Source organism: Neomonachus schauinslandi, chromosome 11 (assembly GCF_002201575.2).
Source record: "Neomonachus schauinslandi chromosome 11, ASM220157v2, whole genome shotgun sequence".
NCBI lineage: Eukaryota > Metazoa > Chordata > Mammalia > Carnivora > Phocidae > Neomonachus > Neomonachus schauinslandi.
The window spans coordinates 49,557,634-49,576,599 of NC_058413.1; the positions used below are offsets into that span (position 1 = coordinate 49,557,634).

Consider the following 18,966-nt stretch of genomic DNA (forward strand, 5'->3'; position numbering starts at 1 on the left):
GGGGGGGGGGGGGGGCGGGGGGGGGGGGGGGGGGAGGGGGGGCGGGGCTGGGAGGCATGGGTGACTTCGGGAATTGCCTTCTCACCGAGATGTCCAGTGCCTCGTTCTCAGCACTAAAGAGGCTAAAGTGGTTCCGGATGAGTTCGTGGAGTGACCGTATGTATTCCATTCGCTCCTCCAGTGTGTTGTACTGCTCATTGGCCTCGTTCAACTGCAGGGGCCACAGCATGAGACCAGCACCCCCACAACCCTGCGCACCAGTCTGGGCTCACCCCTGAGGGGCACTCCCACCTTCTAGATCCAGACCCCAGCAGCCACCATTAACCCAACTGGGATCAGGGGCACCGTGGGATCAGATCCCATCTGACCCAGGTCTCTGTGAAGACAGCGCAGCTCCGCCCACACCAAATCATGACAGGGCAATAGATCCCTAGCTGACTGTCACAGAGAGCAGAACTATCTCTGAAAGCAGGACCGTGGTTCTCATCTTGCCACGGCCTCTTCCTGACATGAGGAAACTGAGGGCCATGAGAACAGGGTGAGAGTTAGTAAGGGCAGATCACATACGTGAGCCTAGTTTAAAAGCATCAAGCCCCACTGGGAGCTCACCAGAGACCTGAAGAAGAGTGTGCTGAGCATGTGAGCAAAATGGGCCCCTGGATAAGCTGGGAAGGAAAGGCAGGAAGAGCCTACCTTCTGGGAGCACCGTGCAATGGTATGAATGTCTGAGTTGATGGTTTGGAAGACCTCCGTGAAATCCATGAGCTCTGTTATTAGTTGCTGACTGAGGGTCCAGCACTCATTCTGCACATGTGTGAGAATGTCCTTCCTGATGCTATCCAGCTTGGATTCTGAAGACAGGAGAGGGTCAGATGGTAGGGGGCTATATGAAAGAGAAGGGGTGCTGGGGAAGTGCTGTGGGTCCAGAGTGGGGAAGGAGTAATGGGGAAGCCAGACCATAAATTCATTCCTTCACTCAGTGAACACTTACTGGACCCCTGCCCAGTGTCTGGTCAGCGGCTCTTCACTGGTGCTGTCCACAGCTACTAAAGGCTGTGCCAGGCACCAGGAGACCAGAGTGACTGGGTGAGACAGAAAGTGTTCCCACCCTCAGAAGTTCACAGTATGGTGGCAGAGACAAACACATGGACAATCACAAACCAGTGTGATAAATGCTCTGCAAGTCCTGAGCCTGATATAGTGAAAGGAGAGGAGGCCTGTGGAGGCTGGGAAAGGCCTCCCCTGGGAGGGAACACTGGAGCTGAATGTGTCGAGTAGCTAATGCTCCAAAGAGCAAAGCCACGCCAAGCAGATGAAATAGCACGTGCAAAGGCACGGGAATGACATGTTCGTGAATAGCAGAATGCCCTATTGCGATGAAAGCTTTCTGTTTGTGGAGCCTTAGTGGCTTTGCTCCAGTAGAAGAGGTACCAAGAAGAATGCGTAATCTGCCCTTTGTTTTTAAGGATTAAAAGAAGAAGCTGTCAGGTGGATATGGGGCTAGAAGGTAATCTTAGAGGCTGCCTTTGGTGATATGAACAACTCCACCGTTTCCAAGGGCAGGAGTAACATTGGCATGAGCCCTCACCAAATCACTGACAGCACCAAGATACCACTGATTATAAGAAACACCATTTATTTTATATACCACGCAAAAAGAAAAAATCGATGCCATTTAAAATCTGACATTCCATCACTTATAATACACCTCTTAAGTTCAGAGATGTTAAAATATGCACAGGAGAGCAAAATACAATATAGAAATATGATATGCAGGGGCGCCTGGGTGGCTCAGTCAGTTAAGCATCTGATTCTTGATCTCAGCTCAGGTCTTGATCTCAGGATCATGAGTTCAAGCCCTACACTGGGCTCCACACTGGACGTGGAGCCTACTTACAAAAAAAAAAGAAGAAGAAGAAGAAGAGGAAGAAGAAGAAGAAGAAGAAGAAAAAGAAGAAGAAGAAGAAAGAAAAGACAAAGAAAAAAAATATGAAATGCAGTATACCACAAAATACAGCATAGAGTGCTTGCTTACTACATGCCATATACAATATCAACTACTTTACCTGTATTAACCCTTTAAATCCTCACAAAAACTCTTTGAAGTAGATAATATTATTGTCCCTGTTTTACAGATTAATAAACTGAGCCTCAGAGGGGTTCAACGACATTATCAACATCACACAATGGCAACAAAAGTCCAGGACCACATGGCTTCACAGGCAAATTCTACCAAACATTTATTTATTTACTTTTTTTTTTTTTTGCAGAGTACAAATGCCTTGTTCTTTTTTTTAAAATTGTATTATGTTATGTTAATCACCATACATTACATCATTAGTTTCTGATGTAGTGTTCCGTGATTCATTGTTTGTGTGTAACACCCAGTGTTCCATTCAGTACGTGTGCAAGCTGGTGCAGCCACTCTGGAAAACAGTATGGAGGTTCCTCAAAAAGTTGAATAGAGCTATCATACGATCCAGCAATTGCACTACTGGGTATTTACCCCAAAGATACAAATGTAGTGATCTGAAGGGATACGTGCACCCCGATGTTTATAGCAGCAATGTCCACAATAGCCAAACTGTGGAAAGAGCCAAGATGTCCATCGACAGATGAATGGATAAAGAAGATGTGGTATATATATACAATGGGATATTATGCAGCCATCAAAAGGAATGAGATCTTGCCATTTGCAACGACGTGGATGGAACTGGAGGGTGTTATGCTGAGCGAAATAAGTCAATCAGAGAAAGACATGTATCATATGACCTCACTGATATGAGGAATTCTTAATCTCAGGAAACAAACTGAGGGTTGCTGGAGTGGGGGGTGGGGTGGGAGGGATGGGGTGACTGGGTGATAGACATTGGGGAGGGTATGTGCTCTGGTAAGCGCTGTGAATTGTGCAAGACTGTTGAATCACAGATCTGTACCTCTGAAACAAATAATGCAATATATGTTAAGAAAAAAAGAAGAAGATAGCAGGAGGGGAAGAATGAAGGGGGGAAAATTGGAGAGGGAGATGAACCATGAGAGATGATGGACTCTGAAAAACAAACTGAGGGTTCTAGAGGGGAGGGGGCTGGGGGATGGGTTAGCCTGGTGGTGGGTATTAGAGAGGGCACGTACTGAATGGAGCACTGGGTGTTATCTACCAAACACTTAAAGAAGAGTTAATACCTATTCTTCTCAAACTATTCCAAAAAATAGAAAAGGAAGGAAAACTACATTCATTCTATGTGGCCAGCACTACCCTGACACCAAAGCCAGATAAAGACACCACTAAAAAAGAGAACTTTAGGCCAATATCCCTGATGATCATAGATGCAAAAATTCTCAATAAAATACTAGCAAACCGAATCCAATAATACATTAAAATAATCATTCACCATGATCAAGTGGGATTTATTCCTGGGCTGCAAGAATGGTTCAATATTTGCAAATGAATCAATGTGATACATCACATTAATAAAAGAAAGGATAAGAATCATGATCTTTTCAGCAGATGCAGAAAAAGCACTTGACAAAGTACAAGATCCATTCATGATAAAAACCCTCAACAAAGTAGGTTTAGAGGGAACATACTTCAACATAATAAGGGCCATTTATGAAAAACCCACAACTAATATTATCCTAAATGGGGGAAAAACTGAGACCTTTCCACTACAGTCAGGCACAAGACAGGGATGTCCACTCTCACCATTTTTATTCAAGATAGTACTGGAGGGACACCGGGGTGGCTCAGTCAGTTAAGCGTCTGCCTTCGTCTCAGGTCATGATCCCAGCATCCTGGGATTGAGCCCTGCATTGGGCTCTCCACTCAATGGGGAGTCTGCTTCTCCCTCTGTCCCTCCCCCTCCTTGTGCACTCTCTCTCAAATAAATAAAATCTCAAAAAAAAAGAAAAAGATAGTACTGGAAGTCCTAGCCACAGTAATCAGACAACAAAAAGAAATAAAAGGCATCCAGATCAGCAAGGAAGAAGTCAAACATTCATTATTTGTAGATGACATGATACTATATATAGAAAACCCAAAAGACCACCAAAAAGCTGCTAGAACTAATAAACAAATTCAGTGAAGTTGCAGGATACAAAATAAATGTGCAGAAATCTGTTACATTTCTCTACACCAATAATGAAACAGCAGATAGAGAAATTAAGGAATGAATCCCATTTACAACTGCACCGAGAACAAAAAGACACCTAGGAATAGATTTAACCTAAGACATGAAAGACCTGTACTCTGAAAACTATAAACACTGATGAAAGAAATTAAAAAGGACACAAAGAAATGGAAAGACATTCCATGCTCAAGGATTGGAAGAACAAATATTGTTAAAATGTCTATACTACCCAAAGCAATCTACACATTTAATGCAATCCCTATCAAAATACCAACAGCATTTTTCACAGAGCTAAAACAAACAATCCTAAAATTTGTATGGAACCACAGAAGGCCCTGAATAGCCAAAGCAATCTTGAAAAAGAAACGAAAAGCTGGAGGCATCACAATTCCAGACTTCAAGTTATATTACAAAGCTGTAGTGATCAAGGCAGTATGGTACTGGCACAAAAAACAGATACAAACTCACAATTACATGGTCAATTAATCTTCAACAAAGCAGAAAAGAATATCCAATGGGAAAAAGACTGTCTCTTCAACAAGTGGTATTGGGAAAACTGGACATCTATGTGCAAAAGAATGAAAGTTGACCACTTTTTACACCACACACAAAAATAAATTCAAAATGGATTAAAGACCTAAATGTGAGACAGAAAACCATCAAAATCCTAGATGAGAACACAGGCAATAACCTCTCTGACATGGGCCAGAGCAACTTCTTACTAGATATGACTCCTGAGGCAAGAGAAACAAAAAGCAAAAATGAACTATTGGGATTTCATCAAAATAAAAAACTTCTGCACAGCAAAGGAAACAATCAACAAAAGTAAATGGCAACCTATAGAATGGAAGAAAATATTTGCAAGTGATATATCTGATAAAGGGTTAGTATCCAAAATATATAAAGAACTTATAAAACTCAACACTCCAAAAATGAATAATCCAATTGAGAAATGGGCAGCAGATATGAAGAGACATGTTTCCAAATAAGACATACAGATAGATGGCCAACAGACACATGAAAAGATGCTCAACATCACTCATCATCAGGGAAAGGCAAATCAAAACCACAATAAGATACCACCTCACACCTGTTAGAATGGCTAAAATTAATACCACAAGAAACAACAAATCTTTTTTTTTCTAAATTTCTTTTTTTTAAAGATTTTATTTATTTATTTGAGAGAGCGAGAGTGAGAGAGAGAGAGAGAGATCACGAGCAGGGGTAGAGGGAGAAGCCAACTCCCCGCTGAACAGGGAGCCGGATGCAGAACTCCATCCCAGGACCCTGGGATCATGACCTGAGCTGAAGGCAGAGGCTTCACCAACTGAGCCACCCAGGCACCCAAGAAACAACAGTGTTGGCAAGGATGTGGAGAAAGAGGAACCCTCTTGCATTGTTGGTGGGAATGCATGCAGACTGGGTACAGCCACTCTGGAAAACAGTATGGAGATTCCTCAAAAAGTTAAAAATAGAACTACCCTAAGATCTAGCAATTGCACTACCAGGTATTTACCCATAGAATACAAAGATACTAATTCAGAGGGATACATTCACCCAGATGTTTATAGCAGCATTATGTACAATAGCCAAATTATGGAAGCAGCCCAGGTATCCATCAATTAATGAATGGATAGAGAAGATGTGGTATATATACACAATGGAATATTATTCAGCCATAAAAAGAATAAAATCTTGTCATTTGCAACAACATGGATGGAGCTGGAGAGTATTAGGTTAAGCAAAATAAGTCAGTCTGAGAAAGACAATTACCATATGCTTTCATTCATATGTAGAATTTAAGAAACAAAACAAAAGAGCAAAGGGGAAAAAAGAGGAGGGGGGGCAAACCGAAAAACAGACTCCTAGCTGTAGAGAACAATCTGATGGTTACCAGAGGGGAGGTTGGTGGGGGGATGGGTGAAATAGATGATGGGGACTAAGAGGGGCACTTGCTGTGATGAGCACAGGGTGTTGTATGGAAGTGTTGAGTTACTATATTGTACACCTGAAACTAATATTATGCTCTATGTTAACTGACTGGAATTTAAATAAAAACTTAAAAAAAAAATCACACAGTGGCAGAGCCAAGATTCAAACTCAGGCAGCCTAGCTGCACTCTGTTCTATGTTGTGAGGGGTGAAAATAAACTGACTTATCCTCTATGAGCATCCGCAACTGGAGAGTGAGATAGTGAGTTCCAGGGACAGAGAATTGAAACGCACTGGGTCTGACCCTTCTGGAGCCTTGAAGGAAGTAACCAATGGGATTCAATACCAAGAACTGAGACCGAGAAAACCGAGGGGGGGAAACGCCTGGAGGGGCACGTGAGGTTGAAGAGGACACCAAGAAGAGAACTTAACCTTTTACAAACGATCCCTGGGGCCCATCACAGTAGCTGGGCTGGTGCTGCTTTTAAGAGCCGCAGAGGCAGACAGGTGAGGGCAGAGAGGAGCTCAACAGTGACATGGGACGGTCTAAATCAGCGATAGGCTGGAAATACCAGGGCTGCTGGGGGTTAGAAATTAGAGACGGATGGGAAACAGACTTAAGAGAGATTTAGCAGGCAGAAAATGGGAGGGATTTGGTGACAGCCTGGGTGTGGTGGAGTCCGGGAGAGGGAAGAATAAAGGATGGGCGCTAACTCACAAGAGTGACTACGTCATTCACAGTTCAAGGAAGCCCAGGCAGAAGAGGAACAGAGTTGGAGGATAAGCAGACAAAACTAGATCACAAGAAGGATAAGGGTAGACAGAAGGGGATAAGGTTAAGTGAAAAAATTAAGCACCTACTGCATGCCTGTCTCAATGCTAGAAACATTGCAAATAATATCTCATTTACTCTTCCTTGTCAGAACCCTGTGAGTGACTGCATTATTATGTCCCTGTTACAAACAAATAAACTGAATGAAGCCCAGGGACCTGAGGTCACACAAACCAGTGAAAAGCAGACCCAGGATTCTGAACCCCATGTTTTTCTCTCTCCATCTGTTGTTCTTGAAGACGCCAGTTGATCTTGGACTAAGGACCAAGAATCTAACCAACGAGGAAGAACAGAGACTTCCCGAACAACACTGGAGAAAGCCTTCCCAAAACGGGGTCAGAAACAAAGCAGGCCAGCCACAGGCCCTCCCTGTTCCTGCCATGCCAGCCTGAACCCCCTGTACATTTAGGTGGGGTGGAGGGAGGGAAGAGTGGGGAATTTTTGTGGCCCAAAAGATGCATAATTAGGCATCCGTTTTCATCTGTTGAAGAGCAAAGACAAAGGGCAAGGCAGGCAAGCATTTTCAAGCAAGCTCTTTCAGGGCCCCCCAAGGCCACCCACCTTCATAAAGAAAGCACGCCTGCAGGCCATGGGTCTGACAGTATCTACTCTTTGCAGGAAGCAGACACTATTGGTTATTGGGAGCTAGGTGAGAAAACAGAACCACCTCCTGTTCCCTAGAAGAACAAATCAGTGGCTTCCCGGTCTACCCCACTGTGAGCCTTTCTAAGACCAGCTTCTAGGCAGAGACACTTTAGCTAGTAAACAATAGCACGAGACATCCTTCCTGTTGGAAGGGAGGAAAAAAACAGGAACAAAATGAAGTCTTAAAGAGGATTTCTCAGAGACCCAGGGAGACCCGACAGCTGGGCCTTGGCCTACTCCGGGGACAGAGGGAAACCAAGACAAGAAGGAAACCCAGATGGGTTGAAGAGGAAACAGATGACAGAGTGGGCTTGAGCTCGCTTTCCATGTGGAACTTCGGGAAGTCACCACTGCAGAGTACCCATGTGCCAACATGAGATAGTCATGCCAGTGTAGAAATCACAGTGTGGTGCCTTGTGGCAAAGAGAGGGCCAAATATATTGCTCCCAAGTTCCCCACAAGTCCCAAATGGCAGGAGACACAGAAGACAATGGAAAGTTAATAACCAGTGGGCCTGGATGGGTTCCATGCAGCGGGGTGAGGGACCCTAAAGCAGAAGCTATGGGGCTAGCCAGCCTAAGACGAAGACTAGATGAAGGGTTCACTAAAATCCCAAGGGCCTGCAAAGCCAGCAGGAGCTAATGGAGGGCCAAGTCAGCAAAGGTAGACACTATGGGCTCCTACCAGCCAAGAGAACACATATAGTTACACCAGCTCAGGCCACAGCTGCACCAGAAACAGCTATGTTAGAAGGAGGGCCGAGGCCAGGCAGAGATGTATTACACTTGGTAAGGGCAGACAGAAGCCAGCAAAGAAGAGCGCACGGCCCAGCAGCCCTCTCTAATGCCAGATGCCACCTTGCGGGGGAAGAAGAACAGAGGGCACTTGAGAATAAAAACAACCCAGAACTGTAGAATGAATTTTGAATTGATCAAATACCCAAAATAGCCTGAATTAGACCCTAAGTGCTGCTTTAAATGAAAAATGCTTTCACTTTCAATTGGAATACATTCTCTCAGCATCTGCAGAAGTTACGACTACAGAGTAAGACCATAACAGTTAAAGAGAATTACTTTTTATACATGCAAATTATACTGTCAATTTTGACTCCGCTGCATCCGTGGGGAGGGGCACTCCTGATTCCTGAGAATATCTGCAAAGAAACTGAGCTCACGAGCCTAAGGAGTACGTTAAGATTTTTCTCAGTCACATTTGATTTAAACTACTTCCAGGTCAGAAAAATAGAAAGTGTCAGGTGACAGAAACATGACTCCTGAAGAGTATGGCGAGTGAGCAGAGCCAAAACAGATAGAGGCTATCCTCTGTAATGGTCACACCTTTAATTGCAAAGGGAAGGGCCTGGGACCCTGGGCCTTTGGGAGGCTCTACAGGTCCAATGAGGGGCCTTCACCAAAAGTCCTTGGAGGACATTCCAGGCCAGAGGAGGGCCAAGTGGATAAGACAAGGAAGGCGGAAGGAAAGGAAAGAGGATAAGCAGCACTCACCCATCTCTGACTGTATGTGATGGCAGCTCAGCAGCATCAATCTGCCTTTTGTGACCAACTTGTCAGGTATATTGGAGACATGGGTCTGCCAAATGTTCAGGCAGCCCACCAGCATCACGTAGTTCTTGATAGGACAAGCTCTCATGGACTCCAGCTTCTGAGGCCCCCAGGCTTGCAGGAACTGATGAATGCCTGTCATCCAGTGATGTTCCCTGCAGAATTCCTTCACCTCCCACAGCATGCCCTAGGCATAGACAAGGTGCTTATGACAGGAATTAGTGGGCATCACCCCCCTCCTTAAACCTCTCTTCTCACCTCCAGCAAGGCCTGTTGCGTAGTCAGTGCTTGCTGGATCCGAGGATTGTTGTCCAGATCCTCTTGCAGCTGCTTATAATTGGGGGGCAAGTACTGGCCCCGTAGCCGGTACCCACGGACCTCTAGGGCTTCGGTAATAGTGTGAGATTTCCAGGGCCACACCAACCCTATATTCGGGCCACAGAAGATGTGCACAGCATCGCTGGGCTGGCCCTGGAGCTTGGGCATCACAAATTGCGTGTTCGAATCTTCCTCTTCATCTTCTTCTAGTGGGGCACATGCCATAATTGTCCATTGAGTACCCTGCAGGGTCCCCACACAACCTCTGTCTCTCCCTGAGTGTATACATTACACACACACACACACACACACACACACACACACTCCTTGCTCCTGAGTGAGTTTACACATACATCTATATCACAAACACAGACCCACTGAGGGAATTTATTATTTAGGGTTCAGGTTTGGAAAACAGAATTTATTTAGTATAAGCAGTAAGGGAATTATTATAGAATATTAAATGGTTTGCAAATAGTTGGAAGAACTGAAAAACAAACACTCTAGGCTAAGCATCCATGGCTCAGTGCTGCCTGGCAAATTGGGATGTCACTGCCACACCACCAGCTGCAGAAGCACACTACCTCTGTCACGATCGCCTCCAGCAGAATGGAAGGCATAGGCGCTGCCTCTCTCCCACTCTTACCTCAGTTCTGTCTGAACCGAAGTCCCATGCACCCCTAAATCACATACAACACCTTGCTGCAAGGAGATCTGGGAAATGTAGTTCGTAGAACTCCAGCCTCTGTAGAACAGAGGAGGAGTGGGCAAAGCTGTTGAACATGGCTGTCCTTAGTATCTGTCTTAAGGAATATCCTTGAGCCTGGCTTCCCCTTTAACTTCTTAGAAACTGGTTAATTGCCAATTTCAGTATTTGTGTTAAAATTTTGTGCAAAAAGGGGGGAAAAGCATCGAAATGTTCAGAAATTAGATGCACAGTACTCTCTCTCTCTCTCAAATAAATAAATAAATCTTTAAAAAACAAAAGCAAAAACTACATTTTGAAAGAGCATAATTGAGGACACTGCCTCAGAGTGTTCAACAACAAGACATATTCTACTAAAATTACTGAATTTCAAGAAAAAAAAAATGTCCAGGTATCCAGGAAAAAAGGAAAATAAATTTTTGCTCCCACAAACCCTTCCTAAGGAATCTAAATAGAGAATGAGCTTCACACAATTACTGAGAGACCGATCAACATAAAGACTGCTGGTTAGCTTAAATATATTGTTACTTGTAGAACTAAAATTAAATAAGGTTTTATTAAATATAAATTATTAGGAGGGAAATAATACAGTATGAAATGATGCTGTAGAGAATGCTGGTAACTCTCTTGCTTGCCACGTGTTGAGAATGGAAGAATGGAACCTTGGAAGGCATACTGGCTGACTACCCAAGAGCTACTCCCTTCTCCCTTCTTCTGCAGTGGAAGAGCCCATCTTCTGTGAGAAACTAGAAATGTCAGCCATTTGATTTCCCAGCCCTTCTTGCTGCTGGAGGTAGCCACATGACCTAGATTTTTACAATGAGATATAAAAGTGAGTCTGCTGGGGAGTTTCTGGAAGATTTCCTTTCCTGATAAAATGTGAGAGTCAGGCAAGGAGAGATCTCCCTACAATGTTCCTCCCCTTTTCCCCTGATCTTGCATAAGAATGGGATGCTTGGAGCTGGAGCTTGTCTTGCAACTATGAGGCCTTGGGATGAAAACGTTTCTAATTCAGCCTCCCCTGCCACACACAGCCCTCTAAGAGAATTTGCCCTTACCTACAGCTGACCTCAGAAAGGAGTAGGGGAAGGATATAAGGAGCCTGATTCTTGATGACATCTTTGAGCCACTGAACCAACCCTGGGAGCATCTACCTAGAGACTTCTTGCTATGTGAGATAATTGTTGTTATTGTTAGGCTACTCTTAGGTCTTCTGTTACTTCCACTGAAAGCATTCTCAGTGACTCAGAATTTGAACACACAAGCAAAGTCAAAAGACTAAGAAAGAGAAATAAAGCCTTGATGACATTGCCTGGGCCTTGAATCCAGCTGAGCCTGAATTTAGCTGCATCCAGGTATTTCTTAGTTATGGGAGTCAATAAATTCCCCTTTTTGCTTACCGAGTTCTAAGTCAGAAATATGTTATCCAAAACCAACGTGCACATTTAGGCCTACATAATGAATGTTTGTAGCCAATACAAGCATAGCTGAAGATTGGAGCCTCCACCAAACACACCCTTCTTAGAGGATCTGCTTTTCCTTATAGCTAAAACCAATTAATTTGTACCATAACCCAATTCCCCTTTGCCAGAGCTTATGGATATGTGGTTCTCTCTATAGGATAGGCTGAATCAATATATTCCTGGTCTTGAAAATTTGAAATAAGTCAGTCACACATACAGGAAAACTGAAAGACCATATCGAGTCAAGGATGGAGTTGGTACCATAGAAAGCCCAAGTCATTTGAAAGTAAGTTATAAGGGAGCAGAAAGTTCAAAGGAGGCAGAGACAGCTCGTTTTAGGGGAGAGTCAGGGGAACTGGGAAGAAGCACAGAGAGAAGTTGAGATAAAAGGATAAGCAGCAACTTGAGAGATAGGGCTCTCTTCCTGACAACCTAGTTTTTCCATTTCTGTGAAGCATGGTGCTGCCACAGCTTTTCTGTCTTTGAATTTGGTCACTTTCCGTTTTGTGAGCTCCAAAACACAAGACGAGGTTGAAGAACTGTGATTCAAGGTGCCAAGACCCACGAGAGTGCTCAAGCAATATGGTGCGATACAGTCAATTCACGTGTGATTCTGAGCAATGGGAAGAAAAGCTAGTGTATTTTTAACACAACTGGGTGACTGCAATATCCCAACAAAACAAAATGGAAATCACTAATAACTTACTTCATAGCCAACATAAGAGTAAAATAAAGCTTGCTTATGATAAGAAGTCTGATATCAACTAAATCAAAGAAACACAAAAGTCAACGTGGAGCTGCATTTTAAAATGTCAATCCAACTGTGAAAAACCAAATAATATAGACATTCACTGTAGGTTCCTTTGAATGAGTCACTCAGACATTTTACACACAGCAGCAAAGTGGCTTGTCAAGCATCTTTATACAACTCTTCATCTCTTCAGAATTTCTTAGTCACAGAGTGGCAAAAAAAAAGTCTCTCTTCTCTTTCAACGATCAATCCACTCACTGCTACACTGCTTACCTCTATTCTTTCTCTTGCTGGTCATACTGTTCATGCCTCACACATCCAAGACACCCGCCCCCCGCCCCCAGCCACATGCAGCCCCCTGGCAAAAAAATACAATAATGACCGGTTCATTCTTTGCATTATATCTCTCAGCTAACTTCAAAGCCATCCCAACCAAAACATATACAAAAGAGTTTATCATAAAATATCAAAAAGATACACTGATCTTGGTAAAGTTAATGTAAAAACTTTAAGTTCCTGAACTTGACACCTGCCAGATGAGAAAAATCTTATCCAATTGTAATTTCCCAGTTTTAAATTGCAGAAAATTCCTGATAAGATTGTAAGGACATCAGATAACAATATTGATCATCTCTTTTTAGTTGCAAAATGTTCCAGTACTAAAACTGTTCTCTGGAAAATGTTGGAGAATGCAGCCTAAGACTGCAGGATATGCTGCACCTGTTTTATTAGTAATAGGCTGGGTCTTCTTCTAGGGACCAGAACCTAGTCAGTGTGTAAGTTTCTACTGTAAGGGGCTGATTTTTCATATTTTTGAAAATATACACAGAGGCACCAAAATCATTTTGTAATTTGGTTAAAATGCCATGCAAATTTTGCCTCACTTAAGTAAAAGATTTCTCAGATAGATGTACATTTCTTAAAGACTACTAGTTGTGTTTTAACTACTCAGTATTTACTTTTATTAAATGCTACTCCAATTTTCATAAAGAACTTAAGAAAATCCCTAAATCAGAACTTTGGTTCTGGTTCCTCCATGATATTACTTCGATTTTCCATGCTGATCTTTTTTTTTCCTTCAAATTTTGATTCCGAAAAAATCTCAAATATGTAGAGAAGTTTAAAGGTACTACAAATCCCTTTATCCATCCACTTTGATTCAACAGTTATTAACATTTTGTCACATTGCTTTGTTTGTTTTTCCTCCTCTCTTTCCTCTAAAACATGTGAACGTAAGATAACAAGCATCATGGGGCACCTGGGTGGCTCAGTGGTTAAGCGTCTGCCTTCGGCTCAGGTCATGATCCCAGGGTCCTGGGATCGAGCCCCGCATCGGGCTCCCTGCTCCTCAGGGAAGCCTGCTTCTCCCTCTCCTACTCCCCCTGCTTGTGTTCCCTCTCTCGCTGTGTCTCTCTCTGTCAAATAAATAAATAAAATCTTTAAAAAAAAAAAAAGATAACAAGCATCAGGACATTTCACCCCTAAATACATCAGTCTATGGTGTTCTTTTAAAAGTAGAAGGGGTGGGCAAACCTCTCGGGTCCCCTCCCTCTTTGGGAGCTTTGGCCTATCGCCCAATAAACTTTGCTTTGCTGCCCACCAAGAAAAAAAAATTAGAAGGGGTAACCCAAGACACTGCAAGTAAACATTTTCACTTTCATTAGAACTTAGAATAAAATTTTTAAGGTTTTTATCTGTTTTGCCATTCAAAGAAAATTACTACAGTATGCCAAAATACGAATTAGTATTAAATGGGAGCATAATGTGAAATATCTGGTTTATTTCTATCTTTAATACTAGTAACAGTAAGAAATTACTATCTATAGCATGTATCACTACGTGCTGAGCACTACACTAGACATATTACCTCTTTTAATCCTGCAAATTAGGTATTCTTCTTATTCCCATGTTATAGGTTAGTAAACTAACATGTTTGGTCCCACTGTGCCATGTAAACAAACATCAGTTGTCTCTACCCATTATCCTAGATTCACTTGAGAAAATAATGTGCCCCAATTGGTGTCATCTGTAAAAGACATGGACTCCTTTCAATGAACCTTTTCCTCACCCTGTCACCTATTTCCTAAAATTAACTTCATGTCTTTAAATCATCTTCATGAAAACATACTAGTTGAATTAAGGGGGGGGGGGAGCACCTACATGTCAGATGTGACTGAATGCCTGTATTGATTTTATTTGTAACTGGGTTAGTATTCCAAATAAAGGAAGTGTGAAGATATATTTCCTCCCTGGTGGTTCACAAGTTTGAGGACTGATAACCAGTAATAACTGGTAACCATAATGGCTCAGTAATATTAATGGGTTATCCTATATGAAATAAAAAAGAGCTGTATGAAATAAAGCAAATATTGAACAAGCAGAGTTCTTCAAGTAAGTACAAATTAACTTAGCAATCAAATTTAACAGGAAACAAAATGCCATTACAACATTAGAGAAAAGCCTCACAGAGTTTGGGTGGACCAGAGGAAGGACAATGTACTCACTCACATTCTTTCATACACCTCTCATTCCACTCGACTGCATGCACACACATACACACAAGCACACGCCTGAGTGAGCAAAGACACGCCCCCCCCCAACCCCCTGCCCCCAACACCTGTGTGCACTACCCAGATACAGCTGTTCCATCCACACCCAAGGCCTGATTCTATGGCCATGCCCTTGATACTGTGCATGTGCCTGTCCCCCTCCTTCCACCCTCCCTACCCCCTGCCTAAGTCTCCTTACTTAAATACCTTCAGAATACAAGGAGTCGCAGGGGGTCTTCAGGTCTGGAGATTGCATTACCTTCATGCCAAGGTATGTAGAGGGGGCAGAAATGGAAACCAGTGAGGGTTCAGACCAGGCTGAGAGCTTCTAATTACACAGAGGATAGGAATTGGGAATTCCTACAGCCAGCCCCCTGCCCAATCCAGAATACCTTCAGGACAGAGGCCTTGACAGACTGCAGGCCCACATTTAAAATCTGGATCATATTTTCAATACACGGCTCATGAGACAGCTGGCCATGATTGTCAAAGACCAGCTGGGCTGAGAGAAAGGGTTTCTTCCTTGGGGCCTGTAAGGAAGGGCCAGGAGAGGTCAGGGGGCTACATGTCAGTGTCTGCTGCCTACCTCTGCCCACCTCCCCACATGCCACCCACCACCTCACTTGCAGCATGTTGGCCACAAAGGAGGTTATCTCCTCTTCTACGATAGACACAAGGCTCTGGCAAATCATGTAGTCTACTAGGCGGGCCAGCTGTCCCAGCCGCAGCAACCAGGCCTCTGCCTGCTTCAGCTTCTGCTCCAGCTGTTGGCACTCTACCCTCTGAAGGTATACGGAGCGTTGGTCCGTCCTGATCCTCTTGCAGTTTTTCACTCGCTCCTGCAGGCCCTGCTGCATGTGATACGTATCCTCACGAACCTGTCAGCATAGAGAGTGGGCAACTAACTGAAGGAGGATGGAGGACAAACAGGCTACCCACGGGCCTCTGCAAAACTCGCAGGTCTCAGAGCCTGAAACCTAGCACCTACATATTCCCAAGGAGGGCTGCTTTTTAATAGAGAGTAGCCCCCAAAATCTTTCAGTGACCAGAAAAGATGCAAAATGAAGAACATACATTAAGAGGTCACACTGCTAATTTGATAGGCCAGGCCTGTCTACTAAAAAGCCCCTGGGGTAGACCTCAAATAGAATTTGTGCATGTGTAAACAGAGAGGTTCACAACGCACAGATTACATAGAAAGGAGAAAGACTGGATAAGTAAGGCTCAACAATAATTCCAGGACATGGATTCCAATCACATGGCCTGGGAGGTGTGGCCTGCTGACTAGCATAACACTCCTTTGTGTGACAGTGGAAGGGGTCTCTGGCTCCTGAGACTTTCCACCGGGGGTGGGAAATGTGGGGTAAAAGTCTAAGAGCCTCTTTGTGGGTCCTTCTCACATGTGGGAGGTTTCTTGGCCTACACAGCCGCTGACAGTTGCCACCTCTCTGGACAGAGGGGAGACACCAGCAAGATATGCTTGGCCAGATGGACCAACTGTCCCTGACGCTCTCCTGTCCTTTTTGATGTCTGGTAGAGCCTGTGATTAGAACTAACTGGTGTGTGTGGATTGTATTCTACGCTCACCCTGAGTTCAAATCCCAGTCTTCAGAGACCCAGACATAAGGCACTCGAGGCCTAAGCTACACATCATGCACAAATGTGCCCTCTGACTTGGTGAGATGTTCTCTTCCGTGCTCTAGAAATACCCTCTGTACTAAGTGCTTCCCACTTCGTAGCCCTTAGTCCAGTGTATCACCACTACCTAGTTACTCGTGTGATTTGTCCACTACACTGCAAATTCTTTGAGGAAGGCCTTCGTCACATCTTATTTCATTTCTCTTTGCTTAACCCAGGGCCTGGCACAGCTACTTCCAAAGTTAACTATAAAAAGAATGTAGCACTCACACTGAAAGGGCTTACTGAGCGCCAATTAGGATAAAACCACACAAACAACAACAATAATTACTATACCAGATCATAATTAGTATACATTTTTAAAACCTCACCACTGAGGGGTAACATCTTCAATACCTTCAAAGTTATGAGGAAATTTTTTAAACCTGGAATTCTGTATGTAGCCACAGTATCACTGAAGATTGGAGATGAATAAAGATATTTCTAGATATACAAAGACCCCCAAAATTTACCATCCACAGATTCTCTCTGAAAAAAAATATACAAAAGTATATTTCTGAGAGAGGAAAATGAATACAAGAGCTACAAGAAGCTTTGATGAGCAAAGACATTTGTAAAACATATTGCCAAGTCTAAATGAGTAGGCTGCAAAACAAGAATCCTCACAACCATCCGGAATTAAATTCCAGGGAATCTTAACATAAGCATAAAGCATACTAGGAAGGGTGGAGGGTGAGGAGAGGATGAGAGGTGAGAAAGGAAACCAGAAGAGCACTAAGGTTCTTATTGTGCTTGGGAGAAAGACGTGGATACAAATCCACACTTGACATTCATTCACTCAAAACACTCACTGAGCACCTACTACTCTATGGCATAACCTATGAGGAGCACTAGAGGTATAGGAGTGAATGAAACAAATAAAAGTCCCTACCCTTCTGGAGGCAGGGGGAGAGATAACAATAAACAAAATAAGTAAGTAATTTATATTATATGTAAAAAGGTGATAGGGCTATGAAAAGAAAACAGAGTAGGGAAAGAGAGATCAGGAATGCTGGTGACAGTGTGGGTTTGCAATTAGGGCTTTTAGAAAAAGAGATGAAAGAGACATTGTTATAAAAATATAAGTGGAATGTGGGCAGGGGGAGCAAGATAGCGGAGGATTAGGAGACCTGGATTTCGTCTGGTCCAGGATTTCAGCTGGATGGGGATCAAACCATTCTGAACACCTACGAACTCAACAGGAGATCGAAGAAAGGAATAGCAGCAACTCTCTGAACAGAAAAGCGACCACTTTCTGGAAGGTAGGACGTGCGGAGAAGTGAATCCGAGGCGATATTCGGAGGATAGACGGTGGGGGAGAGGGCCTCTGTGGGCCACTTCTGGCAAGTGATAGAGCTGCAGAGCACAAAATCGGAACTTTTAGAAGTCAGCTCCGCTGAGGGACTCGCTCCAGTGGCTAAGCGGGGGGTGGAACACTCGCTGGGACAGTGTGGTCTCAGGACCCTCGGGGTCACAGAAAGACCGGGGGTGCCTGAGTGCGGCAGAGCTCCCAGGTATCAGAGCGGGGAATCCCGCTGCAGAGATGGAGCCGAGGCGTGGGCTCTCAGCTCGGGGTTGCCATAAACTGTGATCCGCAGCACAGTCGGGCCACTGTTCCTCCAGCAGGGACCCAACAAGTGGCAGATCCGGGGAGACTCCCCTTCCTCCCCAGGGAGGAGCAGCGCGGGAGCGCAGCGCAGGGATCTGCTGGGTTTGAAGACTCCACACGGGGGTCGGGTGCCAGAGATAAAAAACGCTTGGTCACAGGCCAGGTGAGCACGGAGTGCGGCCAGAGGCCGGGGAGACTGGAGTGACTGACTGCTTTTCTCTGGGGGTGCACTGAGGAGTGGGGCCCGAGTTCTCGGCTCCTCTGGGACCGAGATTGGGAGGCCCCCATTTTCACTCTCGGCCTCCAAAGCTGTATGGAAAGCTTGCAGAGAACAAAAGCTCCCGAGAGCAAACCTGAGCAGATTACTTAGCCCGAACCAGGCAAGGGCGGGGCAATTCCACCTCTGGCAAAGACATTTGGGAACCACGGCAACAGGCCCCTCCCCCAGAAGATCAGCGAGAACAGCCAGCCAAGACCAAGTTTACCGATCAATGAGAATGGCAGAACTCCAGCGCTAGGGGAATACTGCACATAGAATTCATGGGGTTTTTACCATGATTCTTTAGTCTTTCAAAGTTAATTTTTTTTAATTTTCTCTTTTTTCTTTTTCTTTCTTTGTTTTATTTTGAACTTTTCTTATTCCCTTTTTCAAACAACATCTTATCAATCCTTTTTTTTTAAAAATCTTTTCTATTTTTCATTTTTAGAGTCACATTCTATCCCTTCATAGTAGTTAACCTTATTTTTGGTATATATATATATATATATATATATATATATATATATATATATATAT

General features: G+C 43.8%; 1 protein-coding gene across 1 annotated transcript in view; it reads right to left on the reverse strand.

The window, feature by feature from the left end:
- Nucleotides 1–18,966, reverse strand: part of DNHD1 (dynein heavy chain domain 1) — an 86,690-nt gene that overhangs the window by 40,189 nt on the left and 27,535 nt on the right. The window contains exons 7-13 of the mRNA XM_044919764.1: nt 15,508–15,762; nt 15,277–15,414; nt 15,092–15,143; nt 9,356–9,621; nt 9,041–9,284; nt 694–851; nt 49–211 (exon numbers count right to left, since the gene is read on the reverse strand). Of these exons, the coding sequence (XP_044775699.1) occupies nt 49–211; nt 694–851; nt 9,041–9,284; nt 9,356–9,621; nt 15,092–15,143; nt 15,277–15,414; nt 15,508–15,762 (1,276 nt within the window). The remainder of the gene's footprint in view (nt 1–48; nt 212–693; nt 852–9,040; nt 9,285–9,355; nt 9,622–15,091; nt 15,144–15,276; nt 15,415–15,507; nt 15,763–18,966) is intronic.